The sequence below is a fragment of the Armigeres subalbatus genome, chromosome 2 (genome assembly GCF_024139115.2).
Source record: "Armigeres subalbatus isolate Guangzhou_Male chromosome 2, GZ_Asu_2, whole genome shotgun sequence".
Classification (NCBI taxonomy): domain Eukaryota; kingdom Metazoa; phylum Arthropoda; class Insecta; order Diptera; family Culicidae; genus Armigeres; species Armigeres subalbatus.
Window position 1 is genome coordinate 303,981,603 of NC_085140.1, and position 19,927 is coordinate 304,001,529.

Below are 19,927 nucleotides of genomic sequence, written 5' to 3' on the forward strand. Positions count from 1 at the left end.
CGTGGAGGACCAACGCGCACTGGGAGTTTTTGAAAGGAAAGTGTTGCGTACCATCTATGGTGGGGTGCAGATGGCGGACGGTACGTGGAGGAGGCGAATGAACCACGAGTTGCATCAGCTGTTGGGAGAACCATCCATCGTTCACACCGTGAAAATCGGAAGACTGCGGTGGGCCGGGCACGTAGCCAGAATGTCGGACAGTAATCCGGTGAAAATGGTTCTCGACAACGATCCGACGGGAACAAGAAGGCGAGGTGCACAGCGGGCAAGGTGGATCGATTAGGAGGAGGACGATTTGCGGACCCTCCGCAGACTGCGTGGTTGGCGAAGTGCAGCCATGGACCGAGCTGAATGGAGAAGACTTTTATGTGCAGCACAGGCCACTCCGGCCTTAGTCTGATAATAAATAAATAAAAATGTCAAACTAGCCGTCTTAATTATTCTAGACTTAGCAAGCCAACGTTAAAACACCTATTCTACTAGCCGCACTGTTCTACAATTATGAGTAATATTCAACAGGAACTCAACAATCCGTGAATATTCAGAATATTTTTCTGTAGAAATTTATAACAATTTCTCATGTAAATTCCGAAGAATCTCCTGCTAAAATTTCAAACAAGCTCGAAACATTAAAGTAGTTCCTGGAAGTTTCGGAAAATCCGAAAAGAATTTTCAAATGAATATTTTGAAAAAAACTTAAAGAATTTTTTGAAGAAGTTCATTAAATTTTTCAGGCGAAATTCAAATATGTCTTGGAAATATCCTGAAAAAAGAAAAAAATCTTAAACAAAACGTAATAAAAAATCGCCACGCCGATTCACAGCTCACGCCGCCGCCGCCGACCAAAATTCTAACCAACGCCGCCGCCAAATATCGGACCGGCGCACACCTGTACCCCTAAGAGGCTCATTTTTGCCTGAAAAACATTCATTTATATTATCGTAATAACTTAGTATTTTAACTTGTCTGAACATTTAATCATGCAAACATGCAAGTGACTTCAACGCCGTTAAAGCGATGAGCTCCTTCATTCTTTGTGACCTAATAATCTCGGATTTTTCCCAATCAATCAACAAGCGCCAGTAATCAGCCGATTTTAGAGGTCGAGAACTACAAATGCAACACATGAGCATCGCGAATATAAACTTTTTATTTCAGATTTTGTCGTCCAGTGTAATTATCCCTCCATCGCATTCATGTTTTTTTCAGTACGAATCAATGTTCATTATGTTTTCTTCTACAAAAATAATGCATTGTCGGGGTGTGTCTGCCCGGGTAGAGGCAATAGTAGATGTGTTTCCTTTTTTAAAGGTAGGCGTTTGCTCGGAATATGGCAATGGTGGATATGATCCCTGCTTTAAAAGAAGACGCTTTTCCGGATTGAGGCAATGATAGTTGTGATCCCTTCCTTCAAAGTAGGCGCTTGTCCAGATTAAGGCAATAGTGGATGTAATCTCTTTTCAAAAATTGGGTCTTTGCCTGGTTTAAGACAATAACGAATGCGACCCGTTTCATTACCGCAGGCACTTGTGCGGATTAAAGTAATGGTGGATGTGATCCCTTCTTTAAATGTAGGAATTTGCCTGGATGAAGGCAATGTTGGATGTGAATCGTTCTTCAACCGTTCAGCAAGCGTGCGGTCCTGGAAAGCTCATGCAGGCTCGTTTGTGCTGTGTATAGTAATCCATGTTTTTCCGTTAGTTTTGTACTAAATACAACAGCGCGCGGGCTCGTGTGTTAAAAGTAGGCGTTTATCCAGAATAAGGCAATGGTGGAAATGATCGCTTCGTTAAAGGTAAGCGTTTGCCCGGAATTAGGAAATGGTGGATGGCAATATTAGATTTGATCCCGTCTTCGTAAGTAGGTGTTTGTCAGGCATCAAGCAATGTAATTTGAGGTTCTTTTTTTGGGGGTAGCCGATCGCCTGGAATATTAAATGGGATCTCTTCCTCGAAAGTAGTTCTGCCGTTTCGTTTGTCCATATCGACTCATGACCTACTAGATGTAACATTCAAGACTCGGGTGTTTTCATAGATGGTCTGATAGTCTGGAATCCAGTACATTTTGGCAAACTTTAAAGATTGTAAGAAGCGTCAATATGTTATGAAGGTGATCGTTTCGCATCAAGCGACCTTTTGGAAATTTATCGGTCAAGGGGTATAATATTCAAAACTTGGTTAATCGGGTTCGCCGCGTGTATCAAAGGAGGTGTTCTCCAATTAGATTACTTCATTGTGTACTTTTACAATATGCCGTTGTGCTATAAGTTTTTTTTTCTGGAAGACAGCCGGTTGAACTAATGGAGTATCTGTCCTAGAGGAAGCCAATCAATTTCTTCTCAGCGCCATAAACTAAATTCCCCCTCCGGTGCTCAGCGTTCATCGGGTTGGGCTCTAACAAAAATAATAATAGCCCTTTGGGAATATGATATAACCATCGAATTATAGCTTTGTATTTGCTACCGATATTACAATACAGATTTCTATTGTTTATATATTACAGATACAAATCTAATCTAGAGCAAAATAACAAAAGCATGAGGATAGCTATTCTTGGGCACGCCTGTTTTTGCCCTAACAAGGGCAAGGAAAGAAGTGTTGATGTAGTATTTAGTTGACGAGATGCCCTGGACTAAGCGACACCCTCATAAGTACCGTGGAGTCGGCTGTTGGGGAAGGTATTCGTTAGGTCAGGATTTGGCCTTTTTTTTTTTTTCTTCCTAAACAATGGAGGGGGAATCTGCTCAACAGACATCCTGGGTTGACCAGGAAGTGCTGGGTTAGGGGCCACCTCCAATGAGGGAGGCAGGACTGCATCCCCGACCAGCTAAACCGTTTCCATTGCCGCCAAGCCCATCGTCCCTTCGGTACAACCAGAAAGTAATGCTTCGAAGGGGGGCCAGTGCATAACGCACCCTCGAGGTTAGCTGCGTGTCCTTGCAGCATCGAACATCGTGACTCGCTTTTTTAGAAGAACACCATGGTATCGTGCCAGCGCATTGCCGGCTTTCCAGGTGGCCTTACCACGCCCTATGTCCTCGGAAGGTGGGCAGGGTCGACTTCGCGCCTGCTTCCCTCTGCACGACTGGTATCAAGAATGATGATGCCGCGTGCACCCCAAATTGACCTTTCTGCGATACGGCCTATTCTCCAGCACACAGAGGGACTTGCCGACGCGGTGCCTACGCCTGCCCCAGCCTTGACGAGGACCCCTTTCCATCCTCGGGCTCGGAACCCGCCCGGTTGACCGACGCCGCGAAAGCGACGATACCATGTTGTTCTTCACGCGGCCACTTGTTCGATAAAAGGATCGAGTTCGACCACAGGGCACCGGTATGACCCATGAAGCCGACTCCGAACCCTTGGACCACCTCTTATTTGTGCCTGAACTAGCCATCCTCGAGTCCACGCGCCACCTTCTGTGTAGCTCCGAGACGATTTGGACGATAGCCGATAAAACGGCGTTCCAGCCAACTTCATCTTTACACATCCTCCGAACTAGGTTGTCCGGGGTAGTGTCCAGACCACATGTGGCAAGCATGTGGTCACTAGGGCAGTTCAAATTTCAAAAATGTTCGAAAATTCCAACTCCCATATGTGTATTAGCATCATTTTGATAATATAGGAGTCCTGGCAAAATTTCAGGCAATTCGGTGGCCATTTAGGGGTGGCGCGAAGTCAATTTATGTTTATATGGAAATTTGTATGGGAAAAACTTAAAATTTATTCAAGTCTCCCTACAACTGTCAAATCGTGATGAATTCAAATAAACATCCCCAACCTCCCTTTTTGGAATCTATATATATGAGACCTTCGGATAATACGTCAGTTATGAGTGGATTGAACGGTTCTATTGACAGTGTGAATATGAGATAAATTGCTAAAATGGTGTAATTAGCCTTAACGTAGCAGTAGAAATAAAAATCAAAATTAATAAGTTACCCACTGCTTTGAGCTCAAATAGAATCCAAAAATGGAGGTTGGGGATGTTTATTTGAATTCATCACAATTTGAGAGTTGTAGGATGATTTGAATATATTTTAAGTTTTTCCCATACAAATTTCCATACAAACATAAATTGACTTCGCGCCACCCCTAAATGGCCACCGAATTGCCTGAAATTTTGCCAGGACTCCTATATTATCAAAATGATGCTAATAGACATATGGGAGTTGGAATTTTCGAACATTTTTGAAATTTGAACTGCCCTAGTGACCACATGCTTGCCACATGTGGTCTGGACACTACCCCGGACAACCTAGTTCGGGCACACGAACAACACGTGTTCCGCCGTTTCCTCTAAACCAACGCACACCGGACACTCGGGCGAGGCCGAGTGTCCGAACCGGTGTAGGTACTGTCTGAAGCAACCATGGCCTGTAAGGACCTGGGTCAGGGGGAAAGTGATTTCCCCATGGCGCCTCTTGACCCACGTACCCATCTCCGGTATCAACCTATGTGTCCATCTACCCTTAGTGGAACTGTCCCACGCACGCTACCATTTGACCATTGAGGCCAACCTGACAGTCCTGCGGATGCCTCTCGTGCCGCGCATTTCAAAGCACTCTATGTCTTCACCGATAACGATGTCAATAGGCATCATACCGGTGATGACGCAGAGTGCATCGTGCGACACGGTACGGTACGCGCTCGCAACTCTTAGGCACATGAGCCTATACGTACTTTCTAACTTCGTTCTGTAGCAGTTAATACGCAGGGCCGTGCCCCAAGCTGGCCCCCATACCTCAGTATGGACAGAGCAACGCTAGCCAGAAGCTTGCGCTTGCTGGCATAAACCGCAGAGCTATTGGACATCATCCGGGACAATGCCACTATAGCTGTGGAGGCACGCTTGCAGGCGTAATTGACGTGGCTACCAAAGGTGAGCTTATCGTCGATTATTACCCCCAAGAGTTTGATTGAGCGTTCAGAGGTGATCGTGCAGTTGCCTGCCCTTATCACCGCTTGCTGCTCCGACTTTCGGTTGTTAACAACAACCACCTCAGTCTTGTGGTGAGCCAGTTCTAACTTCCTGGAACTCATCCACTCCTCCACAATTGCGATCGAGTGGGCTGCAGTCAACTCCACCTCTTCGATCGATTCGCCGTAGACCTCCAGCGTAATATCGTCAGCGAAGCCAACGATTACCACGCCCATCGGGAACTTCAACCTCAAGACACCGTCGTACATGACGTTCCATAACATCTCGGGAGCCTCGGCAATGACCGCTTTAATGGCCAGGTTCGGAATACCATCCGGTCCTGGCGCCTTACCTACACTAAGGGACTGTGCAATCCCCGCAAGTTCCGCCACAGTTACTCTTCCCTCGTCGGCCACCCTGGCTCCTGGCAGCTCCACGAAGGGAGGCCAGGGGCTTGGGTCATGACGTGGGAAGAGCCCCGCGATGATCCTCTCCAGCATCTCTGGAGACCGCTCTGTAGGGGCCATCGCCCCACGTGTCTTGGCCATTACGACCCTATAGGCGTCACCCCATGGATTCGCGTTGGCACTTTGACACAGGCTCTCGAAGCAGGCTTTTTTGCTTGATCTAATCTCAGTCTTCAGAGCGGCTCTAGCAGCCACGAACGCCACCCGTCGTTCAACACGCTCCTCTTCTGTGCGTGCTCGCTGCATCCGCCTCCTTGCCCATAGGCAGGCGCGGCGCAGGTTCGCAATTGCTTGAGTCCACCAGTAAGCCGGTGGTCTCCCATTCCTAGGGTGGACTTTCCTAGGCATGGTGGCATCGCATGCATGCGAGAGTACTGTTACCAGCTGCTCGCCACTCAGACCGAGAGTATTGTGCTCGCGGCGGAGCGCTTCCTTAAACACCTCGTCGTCGAAGTATGATGTCTTCCACATACGAGGACTAGGCCTCGCCCCTTCTTCCGTCCGCTGAATGCCGGTCGTATAGTCGATACTGTAGCGAACCGCCAGGTGGTCGCTGTGAGTGTAGCCATCATCTACCCTCCAGTTCGAACTACTCGTTTGCCCAGGGCTCCAGAACGTAACGTCGATAATCGACTCGGCGCCGTTCCAGCTGTAGGTACTTTTGGTACCGACATTAGCCAAGTCCACATCCAACATGGCCAGTGATTCCAGCAGGATCTGCCCCCGTTGATTCGTGGATCGGCTTCCCCATTCCACGGCCCAAGCGTTGAAGTCCCTCGCTATCACCACCGGCCTACGCCCCATCAAGTTAGCCGTCAAACAATCTAGCATTCGACCGAACTGCTCGATCGACCATCGAGGAGGTGCATAGCAGCTGCAGAAGAAGACCCCGTTGATTTTGGCAATGACGAAGCCCTCGTGTGTCGAAGACACCAACTCTTGAACTGGGTATTTCCCCGTTGTCCATATCGCTGCCATTTGAGACCCATCGGTGACCCAATTACCGTTCCTGGCGGGTACCCGGTAAGGATCTGCTATGATGGCGATATCCGTCCCCCATTCAGCAACTGTCTGACACAGCAGTTGCTGGGCTGCATCACAGTGGTTCAGGTTTAGCTGCGTTACCTGCACTGTGATTTTGCAGCACGCTTAAACGCCGGGCACTTCGAACCCCCATGGGGTGCTTGCTGTTCGCAGCTTTTCTGGAACAGATCAAACAGTTGGGAGGGTTCGTGCAGCATTGTGCCTTATGTCCCTCCAATCCGCAGCGTCGACAGAGCTTGCTTCTGTCAGGGCCTTTGCAGTCCCATTGCTTGTGCCCCGGTTCCAGGCACTTGAAGCAAACTTCGGGTTGCTCGTATATGCCCACAGGGCATACCGACCACCCCACCTTGACGCTCCCTAACTTGACTACCTTGGAGGCGTCAGCTGCAGGTAGCCGAACCAATGCTACCTGTGTCCCTGCTGGACCTTTCCGTAGCCGAACGGCTGCGGTGGACGCCTCCACTTCACACTGTCGCCGCAGTGCCGTGACGAGCTCTTCGACTTCGGTGATCTCGTCCAGGTCTTTAACCCTTAGATTCACCTCCGTCGTGAGTGCCCTCACCTTGACCGTCTCGCCTAGGACTTCCTCCGCCAACTTCTTGTAGGCGGCGCCCTTTAGCGAGACGCCCCGCTTCAGCTCGAGGATCATCTCGCCCATCCGGGTACGTCTTATTCGACGTACGTCGGCGCCGAGTTCACCGAGCTTGAAGTCACTCCTCATCGCCTTCAAGACGTCCGAGTACTTAGCCTCGTCCGTTTTGATGACTAGGGCATCGCCCTGGAGCGATTGGCGCCTACCCTAGACTTTCTGCTACCCTCATTCGCCTGGGCCTTCATTTCGGCCCTTGACGTCTTCGGTTTCCTCTTATTCTTGACCAGGGTCCAGGAGGCGTCATCCCCTCTATTTCCCTGGTCTGGGGCGGCTGAGAGCTCTCAGCCTGCCGTAACCCTCACCACCGTCTTTCCTGGGTGGACGGACCTTTCCAGGTCCTTCCTCCCCGGTTTTGGAGGTACCTGGCCGGGGTTCGGCTTCCCAGCCCCACTACCCTTGTTCGGGGTAGTAACCTCCGCGTTTTGGGGCGGCCCCAGGGAGCTCATCCCTGGAGACTGTCTCCCCCGTTTTTGTGTCTGCTCCGTTGGAGCAGCCACCCCCGACGTGCCCGCGAATACTTGAGCCACGGTCTGGGCAGACTTTGGCACCACCGTCTTCGCTGGCACGTCCTCGGTCGATTCGACCTTGCCCAAATCCGCGAATTCTTGGGCCTCAGTCTGGGTAGACCTTGACTCCATGGATTTCACGGGTTCGCACTTGGCCGTCCCGACCGTTTTTTCCAGCTTGGCGTCCAACATCGACTTTCGAAGTTTCTGTAAGCTCCTCTTGAGGTCCTTACTGATATTATGCTTCGATGACGCAAAGTCGATGATGGCGTCCAGCTGTTCCGTCGCCACCTCGAAGGCCGAAAGCCCATCGCGTTTGCGGTTCATCGCCTCCACAAGCCATGGGCCGTCAATAACCTCTACCGGCGTTTTTTTAGCCGAGAGGAAGGTTAAGTGACCCACGCTGGCGCTGCGCACTGAGCTGCCGACTATTGCCTCTGGCCTCCTAGGCGGAGACCTGAACAACCCACCTCTTGCGAAGGGGTTGTCGCCTACACTACTACCACTAGTTGAAGAATTGCCTTGGTTTTCCATTTTGGTCCCACGAGTTGCTCGGGAAAAGAGGTCCACCACGCCAGAGCCCAGCATGATGCGGTAAGGGACAATTACTGTGGAGGGTGCCCAGGTACCCCACAGGCTCCGTTAAAGGCCTAGCTTATTATTTCACCCCCCTGGCCATGCATCCCCTCGGCACGGGTCGCTTGACGCCTTGGGATTAGGGGTTAGGGACAATGGTCCCGGTCTGACTCGCAGTGGCCATGGGGAGGGGTCGTCAAGCCCTTGGACAAAGTCCCTGCTGCCCCGTCAGGATTTGGGATTTGGCCTGGAGTTGACAATGTGATCAAGACTATCCATGGTAGATCAAACCCCGTAACACACCATGAAACGGTATCTGAGAAAATTAGAGCAACAGCTCGTTATTCTTCGCGTGCACGGACAGCAGACGCGATTATTCTAACCAATCCAATGCAACGAAAATGAATAACGGACTTCCATCCCTCAAGTCTTTACTAATTTTCAAACGGACTATTCATAAACCCAAATGTAATTATATTTAACTAAATTCACGGACAAACCGTGAACAGGTTTCCTGAAATTCTGGAACGTTTCACCAAAGTTTTTAGTAAAATATCCGAGGCATTTTATTTAGAATACTTTCTAGAATAATTGAAGACTCCTTATGGATTTTTTAAAAAAGGACAGGAAGGAAAAAAAACTTGGCAATATTTGAAATAAGATGAACGGAAACCTAAAGAAGCTTATAAGTATTTTTCTCATACTAGCTTGAGTAATCGTAATGAGTTATTTCGCTCATAGATCTTTAACAGAAATTAATCAGAAAAATTGTTTTAAGTGGATTGATTTTTTGTTTGAATTCATTTCTTTACATAGAACCAAGTATGTTTAATCCTCACCGAATCAAGTACGGGACACTAAAAGCAGCCTTTCTGTTGAGGTCGAAATACGTATCTGTTAAAATTACAGTCAAGTACGGTGGAACTAAATGATATAGTCCTCAATCGTCTTATGACAAGTGAAAACATTTCACTAAACACTCAAAATAATCATTTGTTCAATTGCATAATTCGATGCGCATTAGAAAATTGCAATTATTTAGCAACTGAAAAAATGCCGGCTACTATCACTGCACTATCCCAAACTTCCACAAATCCATTCCCTGATCCTACCTATGTGACTGACCACCTAGTTGGGAAACCTACGTCAATGGAAATGGCAATGTACATCGCACCTACCGGGATCGGACTATGTATCTGGTTGCATAGATAGTGGATCTCTACTTCCGCGTACTACGTCCTCAATGTGTTGGTGAGCGACGTTCGGATTCAGGAACAGGAAATCTCCCGGCACAACACATTCGTCGAAAGTTTCCTCCTAAATGCGTTCATTACACTTCCATACACATCCTTACGAGTTCCCATTTCGAAGCGGAACATCCGATGCACATAAGGACCATCTTGCGCATGGTTTGGTGCGAACGCACACAACCAATCCGGCCCGGGACATGACGCGAACTCATACGGGCGACGTGGCACTATACGGGGTGGCAACGGGCATGGGAAGGTCGGCGGCTTTCCGTCGTCGTTGTCGTTGATGTCGGCTTTCCAGGAAAAGCGTGGCGACGCACCGAGGGCGCCACACCAACGTTGCGCATTGTTGCCGTAGGTTCGGGTCTGCATCGACCGACTGGTGTCTGGGTTGTTTTTCACCCGATCCATGGCGGTCGTGCTTGGCCGTGGAAACGGTAGGTCCTGGGGAAAGGGGGAAATAAAAACAGCCTGAATCGTACATCAACCCTGGCCGTTAACTGCGTTCCTCGTCGTCGTCGTCCTCTCAGCCACTTGAGCGAATTTTCCATTCGCGTTGTCGTCTGTCTGTCTCGATTTATCCAATATTGCTCCGGCATGTCTGTCCGACTGTCTCGGCTAGGAAATGCTCTTAACAACGGTCCAAGAGGCAAGCTGAAATGATTCAGATGAGATACAATTTTGTTATTGGAAATGTTGGGTAAATTCCAAGATAAGTACTTCTGCTCATATAATTATTCGGATGGAATGTTTGCTCTGAATTAATTAATGTTGCGCAACGTAACTGAATCGGTGGGATAGGAAAATAATTTGTTTAGATAGTTTTCAATTTGTATCATAGAATAATTAATGAAGGAACTCAACATTATTAAAAGATGTGACATTTAGTTATAGAAGTTATTTGTAATTCAATAGAATAATAGTCATTCGGCTATCGAAATAAGCACTGACCACTGATGAAATAAGTTTTGACCACGTAATGGCGTCTAATCTTACAATCCAAAATAGCGCCAGATTGTGGATTGTATGTAAGATGCCTTTAACTTATAATAGAAACACTTGATTGTACCTTTGACAGATACGTATTTCGACATCACCTTACTGTCTTCAGTGTCTCATACTCGAAGTACGAGTCACTGAAGACGGCCTTACTGTTGAGGTTGAAATACGTATCTGTCAAAATTCGACGAGATGGATCTGTATAAGTCTCAGCCGAGCAGTTGTGAAGCAGAAAGCAAAAAAAAATAAATAAAAACTGTCAAAGTTACAATCAAGTGGTGGAATTAAGAGGAATTGTACGGACTCGTCTTATTACAAGTAAAGACATTCCACTGAAAGCTCAAAATAATTTTCTTATGATTTTATTGTAATTCCAGTTTCTGTTAGTCTTAAATACAAGCCTCCTATAAATTTGTATTGGCGTGAAAAATTAAAGATCAACGGTGACAGATTTTGAAATTATGTGTGAATATGTATTTGTATTGAAAGTATAAATGAATAAAGTAAAATGTTAAACAACATGCATAAATTAGAAAACACGTGAATAAAAAACAGAACATAAAATAGAACAGAAAACAACATAGTAGACTGAAAATGGAAGAAAGAAAACGGATGAAGATAAATATTCAGAAGACAGAAAAATGGAAAAAGAAAATGTCGGATATAAAATGAATGATAAAGAAACTTGAAAACAATTTACACCGATTTGAATAAAATTTCGTGGATTTGTTTATCTATTGACTATATGTAAAAATCCAAATTTTGTTGATGTTTGGACAACCCCTCGGTAAATGGGAGCACCCCCCGTTTTTTTGACGATTTGTAAAATCCATATTTTCGATTGGCTAAGGTTTAAATCTACATATAACTTTTTTATGCATTTTGAAAAGAATTTTTCAAAGTTTTTAGGAAAAATATCGATTTTGAGTAGAAGTGTTACCAACTATGCTGTTTTTGCGTTTGATGTACAAATTTGTATTTTTCTGCCAATGAGTATATTTTTATTTGGAAAATAACACCGATGCTGTTCTCCAGATAATTTTGCATAAGAAACACTCAAAACCCCAAGGTACTATGAGCCTATCTCGAGTTATAGAGTTTTGAATGTTGTATGATCCATATGGAGCTTATCAAATATACATGAGATTCTGCTTGCCTAACATTTTCTCCACTTTGCTAGAGTGTTTTTATAGAAATACCGAGAATTAAAAGAAATTGTTTTCTTAAAATAAATTGTAAAAATGTAACTTGAGCCTTTGAATAGAAAATAATGTATTTATTTTGCAACGTAGACACTTTGGAATGAATAGTTTTCCTATATTGTTTTTAAACGTACAATGGTATCATTCCCTAGTAATATTTTGGTTTTATAAATCATGCCCATCAAGAGTGTTATAAAACAAAATGTTATTGGATTGTTTTGGCCGTTTTATAACATGGGATTTAGCCATAAATATTGAGTGTATGCAATATGTGCGACTCTAATATTTGTTTAAATTGTAAATAAGGCCTGTGAATTCGTTAACAAGTTATATTATATTCAATAACGTGAATTTGCTAACATTTGTCTAGCATTTCAAATCATATGATTAAACCACTAAGCATTGCATACAAATGGCTTCTTAATGATTTGAAGATTGTAAAAATGCAAATTTTTTTTCTCGAAATTTATGTTAAACGATGAAAATGAGCTCACTGGTGACCGCCGATAACGACACCAGCAGAGAAATTTGGAGACGCATAGTGGCTGGAAATCGAACGTACTTTGGACTCCGCAAGACGCTTCGATCGAATGGAGTTTGCCGCCGTACCAAACTGACTATCTAAAAAACGCTTATAAAACCGGTAGTTCTCTACGGACACGAGACCTGGACGATGCTCGTGGAGGACCAACGCGCACTGGGAGTTTTCGAAAGGAAAGTGTTGCGTACCATCTATGGTGGGCAGGGTGGCTCAAAAAACACTTTTTCAAATTTTTTGATGGGCCGCCCTCTTATTCGATTCTATTTGATGCCCTGATGCTCTGGACAAAATTTCAGCCAAATTGGTCAACGTTTGGGCGGTGCTAATTTCGTTGGAAGTTTATATGGAAAAATGTTTACAAAAACATCCAAAAACAGGGATTTGCAGTTGGACGGCACAATTTACGATCAAGAACCATGATACTCATACTTGTAGAATTAAATACAGAATGTTATGCTGAAAACCGCGAGAAGATTAGAGTTTATTAGGCAAAGATATTAGCATTTTACTAAAGTGTTGTAGGGGTGAATTTATTTCTTTTCAAAGGTAAAAAAACGAAATTTGCTCAAACTCCACTTCAGAGAAATGCTAATAACTTAGCCGGGCAAACTCTAATCTTCTCGCGGTTTTCAGCATAACATTCTATATTAAAATCTTCAAGATCTGTATGAGTATCATAGTTCTTCATCGTAAGTTGTGCCGTCCAACTGCAATTCACTATTTTTGGATGTTTCTGCATACGTTTCTGCATATAAATTTCCAACAAGTTTAGCACCACCCAAACGTTGACCGATTTGGTTGAAGTTTTGTCCAGAGCATCAAGGCATCAAATAGAACCGAATAAGAGGGCGGCCCATCAAAAAAATCGTAAAAAGTTTTTTTCATACTAATTTGAGCCACCCTAATGGTGGGATGCAGATGGCGGACGGTACGTGGAGGAGGCGAATGAACCACGAGTTGCATCAGCTGTTGGGAGAACCATCCATCGTTCACACCGCGAACATCGGAAGACTGCGGTGGGCCAGGCTCGTAGCCAGAATGTCGGACAGTAATCCGGTGAAAATGGTTCTCGACAACGATCCGACGGGAACAAGAAGGCGAGGTACACAGCGGGCAAGGTGGATCGATCAGGTGGAGGACGATTTGCGGACCCTCCGCAGACTGCGTGGTTGGCGAAGTGCAGCCATGGACCGAGCTGAATGGAGAGGACTTTTATGTGCAGCACAGGCCACTCTGGTAATAAATAAATACGATGAAAATAAGTCTTAATACACTAAAAACCCATTTTAATCTCCCTAGCGGCGATGGTGCTTTTCTCGTGCATCATAAAATGTATTAGGAAAAGTACATAAGATAGGTGAAAATAATACGATAGAACCCATAATTTTCTACAATTCCCATTTGTTTGCTAAATGTTTTTGCTCCAAACGATTTTTTTTCGATTTTAATTTTTTTTTTCTAAGGGGTGGCCTTTAGGGGAAAACAGTAATGGCCGATCTGGACAATTTCAAATAGGAAACAATGGGACCGGATTCCGAAAACAAACTTTATATAGAATAACTGACATTTGTTCTCAATCGATTTGTTCGCAGAAAATTGATTTGGCTGGTGAATTTTGTACCATTGTCTACTATTGAAAATTAACGGATCGAACTATGGGCTTAGAAGATATGGCCAAAATATATTTTTGAATACAAAAAACGCGTAGAATCAGTCTTTTTTTTCTGACACTTCTTTTTAAGCGATCTGCTTGCAACAAGTTGCGTTTGATAGCGATTAATTTTTATGAATGTAAAGGGCAAGGGAATCCTATCCATCTACCAGTGCCAAATGACCCATCCTGTCTAAAATTGTGACTCGTTTTATTGTCTCATTTAATTCGTGAGTCAAATTTGCTGGATGTTAATGCGTCATCTGCCCTTCTACACTTAATTCTATGTACCAAAAGCAGGAAAAGGTCGAACAGTTAAATACGGCAATCTTATCTCATAACTTGCTCCTTCTACTGTCAGACAGACAATTCACTTCTGGTTTTAATATAGCATAGATCACCTAAACATACGCATTATATTTCCTCACTTATTTGTAAGGACCTGGCCGAGGGTGCTGTTGATTAATGCAATATTCAAGTACAATGAAATTTCCAACGTGAAAATGGTGAATTTATCCAGTCAGCCGAACATATGATTCAATGTGGGATTTCATATGTAGGTTCGAAAATGACTTATTGGCCTTTATTTGCCCCTAATAAATATAAAATCAATGTAAAATATGGCGTAGAATATTCAATAGCTTTTCAGAAACCCAAATCACGAAAAAAAAAATTGAGCGGTAAAAATTGTCCATATAATCGAGGTAAAAAGTCCATGTAATCGAAGGTCCATATAATCGAGGGTCAGTGGCGTAGCCAGAAAATTGGTCTGGGGGGGGTTTTCTGAACATTTTTTTTTTCGAAAAAAAAAATTTCTTCTAAAAATTTTGTCTCTGGGGGGGGTTTTATGCCCAAAACCACCCCCGTGGCTACGCCACTGTCGAGGGTCCATATAATCGAGGGTCCATATAATCGAGGGTCCATATACCTGTTTTTATTTTTAAAACCTTGTATCTTGGAACAGAGTACCTGGGGGTTGAAGCGTTTCGTATGAAAAAATGGCCAAAAAACACAATGGTGATGTTATTTTTTAAATAAAAACATACTCATTGGGTGGAAAATGATTTTTTTTTCACAAAAGCTTGAAAATCTGACAACACTGCACCTCAATTTATTTTTTATTTTATTTTTTTTTCTTTATTAGGGAGACTTTCAGCCCGAGGCTGGGTCGTCTCCGACCTCAAACAAATATGTTTTTCAAACCTCATAGTTCCAGAGTTGTTAACAAAACAATATTAAGGGGTTCATACATTTGTCCGAAAAGGTAGATGGTCGTGTTATGTGTGGTGAGCTCCAATCACTAATAATTTTTAATTTTAGGGTAAAACCCATACATAAACAATTGGTCAAAATTACATTGAATTCCAAGAAAGTCGATTACAAGCTTGCATTTTTTTTATCGGTCAATGACCCATATATAAAATGACCCATATATAAAATTGTAAACAAGAGACAGTGAACAGAGGCCAGTAGACAAAGAATAGAAACCAGAAAACAGAAGATTAACCATAACAGAATAAAGAAGACAGCAAACAGAGGACGGTAGGCAAAGAATGTGGTGTCAGGCCGTTTGGCCGTAGGTCAATAGGCCGACCGTTCGGCCTAATGAGCAGAATGAAGCAAAAAGTGAAAATGAGAAGTTTTTACTCCACCTTACCTCTTCTTCCTTCTCCCTTCTTGCATCTTTCTTCTTTTCTTCTTACTTCTTCTGTTTTTTTCTCTCTTCTATCTTTTTCATTCTTCTTTCTTACTTCATTTTTCTTCTTTCTTTTCTCTTCCTTCTTCTCTCTCCTTTCTTCTACAAGGAATACAAACTTTCTCTTTCTTCATTTTCATTTTTTCTTCTTTCTTCTTTCGTCTTTCTCACTTTATCCTTTTTTCTCCTTTCTTCTTTCTTCTTCCTTCTTACTTCTTTCTGCCTTCTTCTTTCTTCTTCGTTTTCCTTATTTGCTTTTTCTACCTTCTTCTTGGTTCCTCCTTCCTTCTTCTTGCTTCCTCCTCACTTCTTCCTTCCTTTTTCCTTCATCTTCTTCCCTTTTTCTTTCTTCCGTCTTCCGTTTTCCTTCTTTCTTCTTCCTTCTGCTTCCTACCTTATTACCATTTTTCCTTCCTTCTTCCTTCTTTCTTCTTCCTTCTTCCTTCTTCCTTCTTCCTTTTTTCTTCTTCCTTCTTCCTTCTTTATCCTTCTTCTTTCTTTATTGTTCCTTTTTCCTTCTTCCTTATTTCTTATTACTTCTTTCTTTTTTCTTTTTCCTTATTTCTTCTTTCTTCTTCCTACTTCCTTCTTCCGTTCTACTTCTTCCTACTTCCTTCTTCCGTTCTACTTCTTCCCCACTTCGCACTACTCACTTCTCACTCCCCACTTCTCATTAGGCCTAATGGCCTCTTCGGCCTAATGACTGTTCTGCCTTATGACCTACGGCTTTATGACCATTCAGCATAATGGCCTTCGGCCTAATAACCATGGGCCTAACGGCCTTCGGCCTAATGGCCCAGCATCGAGAGCGATGACCCAATTGACACCCTCGCTGACGGTAATCAACTTTGACAAGATCTACAACTGTTACATAAAATTCTATATTTCTACGAACTTGTTTTGCAAAATCATGAAGTTTGATACGTCGCAAGCCAGGTTTCAGTAATGATCAAAAAGTGGCCACTTCCCCCAGGGAACCAGCATTCCAGGGTATCCCGGAATGTGACCAGATGGACCAAATACCCTCAGAACACATTTCTATGAACTTGTTTTGCAAAATCATGAAGATTGACACGTCGAAAGACGTGTTTCCGGCTTGATCAGGCTGTGGCCATTTTTCCGGACCGGGAGGTTACCCCATCAATATCTCCGGAGCCATGTCCATTTTCAAAACGATGACCAATGTCCCTGAAACTATGGGAATTTTGTGATCGATTGCAGAAAACAGAACCAAATTCCGATTCAAGACTGCTGAGAACCATCATTTTGAAAATTTAGTTTTACGTGAAATTGGGGGTCAGGTACGTAAGTGTTAACTAGTGCTGCCCGTTTTGTAGGACGCCGAAATAACGTGGATTAAATTTATCGAACAACCAAAAAAGGCCTGGGATGCACGAATAGATATTGTGGTTAGGATTGTAAATTAACATTTTCCTAATTATTAGTGATTTCAATGAGAAATAGTTTTGGAATTTAAGTCCTGACATCATGTCTCAAGTTGTACTGTTCCGTTAATTCACATGAAAGTTGCTACATAGAGATTGTTATCTCGCGTGAGCGATCACCGCGCCCGTGGATTTTCCTTTATCGACCGCCAGACCGTAAAATGATAATCCCACGCAGGTCAACGTGATGCTCATCCCGCATACATGCAGGCATTAGCAAATGCAAACATAGTCGGAAAGACGTTATAATTCACAAAATTAACATTCCTTTGTAGCTTTACCGACTCGTGTGCGACTGCCTCCTGACATGATGCCTTGACGGTAGAATGTTGATCCAAAAGGCGAATATTACTGGTTCTTATGTTCTTGCCTAAAGTATGTGCTGTCTCGCCATATAAAAATGTGAAAAGAGTGCAGTTTGCTGTTACTGCTGCGGTTTGGTATTGTGTCCATTCATTAAAGCATAAATCTCCGCGTAATATGAGTTTATTATGGCTTTGGTTTCCTTTCACAAAGGATTGCATTGCGCACTTTTGAAATGCGGTTGCACTTAATCTGACGTAAATTATAATCTTTGACTAACAGCGGCGCACGGTGTGTTCATCGGTTAATATTTCCTTGTTTGAACACACCAACAATGTAAAAAACCCGCGAGGGAGAGGAGGACCATTGAATTCAAATATTTGACTAGTTATTTCGGCTGTTAAATCATACAAATTACCAAAACGGCCAGCATATAACGGTTCAAATTTGAAGCCGTCAACACAATGAATTTAAATTGATGGATGGTCCTGATCCAAACAAATTTCAATAATTGGGTACAGATAAACGATTCGTCAGATTGAACGCTGGATGATAATGTTTGATTAACAACAGGATACTGTATGATAATCTAGTTTATAAATTCGCCAAAAGAGTCTAAGAAGAGGAAGTGGTGAGGCAAATAGTTTGGGTTCAAGGTTGAATTATCAAAATGTATAAAATTAACTGTTTGATGAATAAACAGTTTCTAAACAAAACCAAATCCTAGACACGCCTTAAATGTCTTTAAACAAACAGTTTTTGAATTTATAGCAAAGTTATGAAGTCCTCTATCGGATACGGGTTAGGGACAAAAGGCCGAAAGACAAAAGGTCGAAAGGACAAAAGATCGAAAGACAAAACGTCGAAAGACAAAAGGTCGAAGGGACAAATGGTCGAAAAGGACAAAAGGTCGAAAGGGACAAAAGGTCGAAAGTACAAAACGTCGAACGGGACAAAAGGTCGAAAGGACAAAACGTTGAACGGAACAAAAGGTCGAAATAAACAAAAGATCAATAAGATCAACAGGTCAAAAGGGACAAAAGGTCGAAATAGACAAGAAACTGAAACGGAGAGAATTAATCTCGCACCAGAGTTGCTCTACACAATTGGTAAAACTCTGCTCTTTTATTTTTCCCAATTTTAAACAATTAATTTAAATTCATTCAGTGAGTACAACTTATAGTTGTTTATGAATGTTTTAGTTTTCTAAATGTTCGTTTTCTTCGTTTCTCAATATGGCGCACATCAAATACACCAGCGTGTATTAAGGTTCCCCAAACACACACGATTCTATCGTCTGGAGACTGCGATTCTGTCACCGTTGGTATGGAAGCGTAAATGAAACATTGCCAGCATCCAACCAACGATAGAATCGCGGCGTCTAGCTGTCTGGGGGAGAGAGGGGTTTTTACACATTGGCGTATTTTCAATATTTCTTAATCAACAACCTTTTTTATCTCTAACAGAACTATCTGGATATTCATAATACTGTTTCATAGTAATTACTCCTTCTTTGAAAATTGCTCATTCTTCAACTTTGATTGATGTTGGGCTTGGTTGTGTTATTTCTGTTTGAAATTAAATGCATTTCACAAATTCCTTTGGAATACACCCAACTTGTTATCAACTTGTTCCTTATCGACCTTTTGTCCCTTTCAACATTTTGTTCTTTTCGACCTTTTGTCATTTTCGACATTTTGTCCCTTTCGACCTTTTGTCCCTTTCGATCTTCTATGCCTTTCGACCTTTTGTCCTTTCGACCTTCTGTCCCTTTCGACGTTTTGTCTTTTCGACCTTTTGTCTTTCGACCTTTTGTCCTTTCGACCTTTTGTCTTTCGACCTTTTGTCATAGATTCATCGGATACAACTCAAAACGAGTAACTTTCTTATGAAAGTTATTTACGGCCACACAACAATAACTCGACGCTCGAGAATTTCAGGAATGGTCTGAGACACGGCGCTAAAATTAGGTGTGTATGTCCTCACAATCAGCATCACGTGCCCCGTGCAGCATGGTGACGCCTCGCCGGTCCCGACGACAAACGAGACGCGTATATCTCCGCGTGACTTGATTCCAACCCAATGAATGCTGCGGCTGCAAAGTTGTGTTTTTCAGTTGAGCGTTAAAAATAAATCGTTTGAACAAATAAACTTTTGCATATTTGTCCCAACTGCTGTCTGAAAACTATACATGCTCCCTGTAGGGAGACCTGTTTTTGTTGCAAAATAACTCGTTCACAATACCGTTGCCTATGTTTGTCGTAGAATCTAATTCAATGTTTCTTAATTTCGTATTTCTCCCATAGGTTACATGCTGACACGTGTTGAAGGCAAAATTGGATCACCGGAAAAACCTTTGTCCGATTTGGGACTGATCTCGTACCGATCCTACTGGAAGGATGTACTGCTGGCGTACTTGTGCTCCCGGGCAGGAACTACTCTCAGCATCAAAGACATATCGCAGGTATGTTTTTCTTAGTTATGTGGGTAATTTGGATTAGACAAAAAATAGCTAAATAATTAATTCCAAAAATTTCTTGAGTTCACTATATTAAGTCGTTACTGAGATAATCTAAAGAATTTGAAACGATTTCGCCTTTTTGATGACATTAGAAACAAATTTAACAACGCTTTTGAAAATTAAAAAAAAAAACATAATATGCACATTACAATGT

The 19,927-nt window shown here is 43.1% G+C and overlaps 1 protein-coding gene across 2 annotated transcripts in view; it reads left to right on the forward strand.

The window, feature by feature from the left end:
* LOC134212512 (histone acetyltransferase KAT7) overlaps window positions 1-19,927 on the forward strand; it is a 285,742-nt gene that overhangs the window by 177,526 nt on the left and 88,289 nt on the right. For both annotated transcript variants that reach the window (XM_062690466.1, XM_062690465.1), the window contains one exon: window positions 19,559-19,716. In XM_062690466.1, coding sequence (XP_062546450.1) covers window positions 19,559-19,716 — 158 coding nt within the window. The remainder of the gene's footprint in view (window positions 1-19,558; window positions 19,717-19,927) is intronic.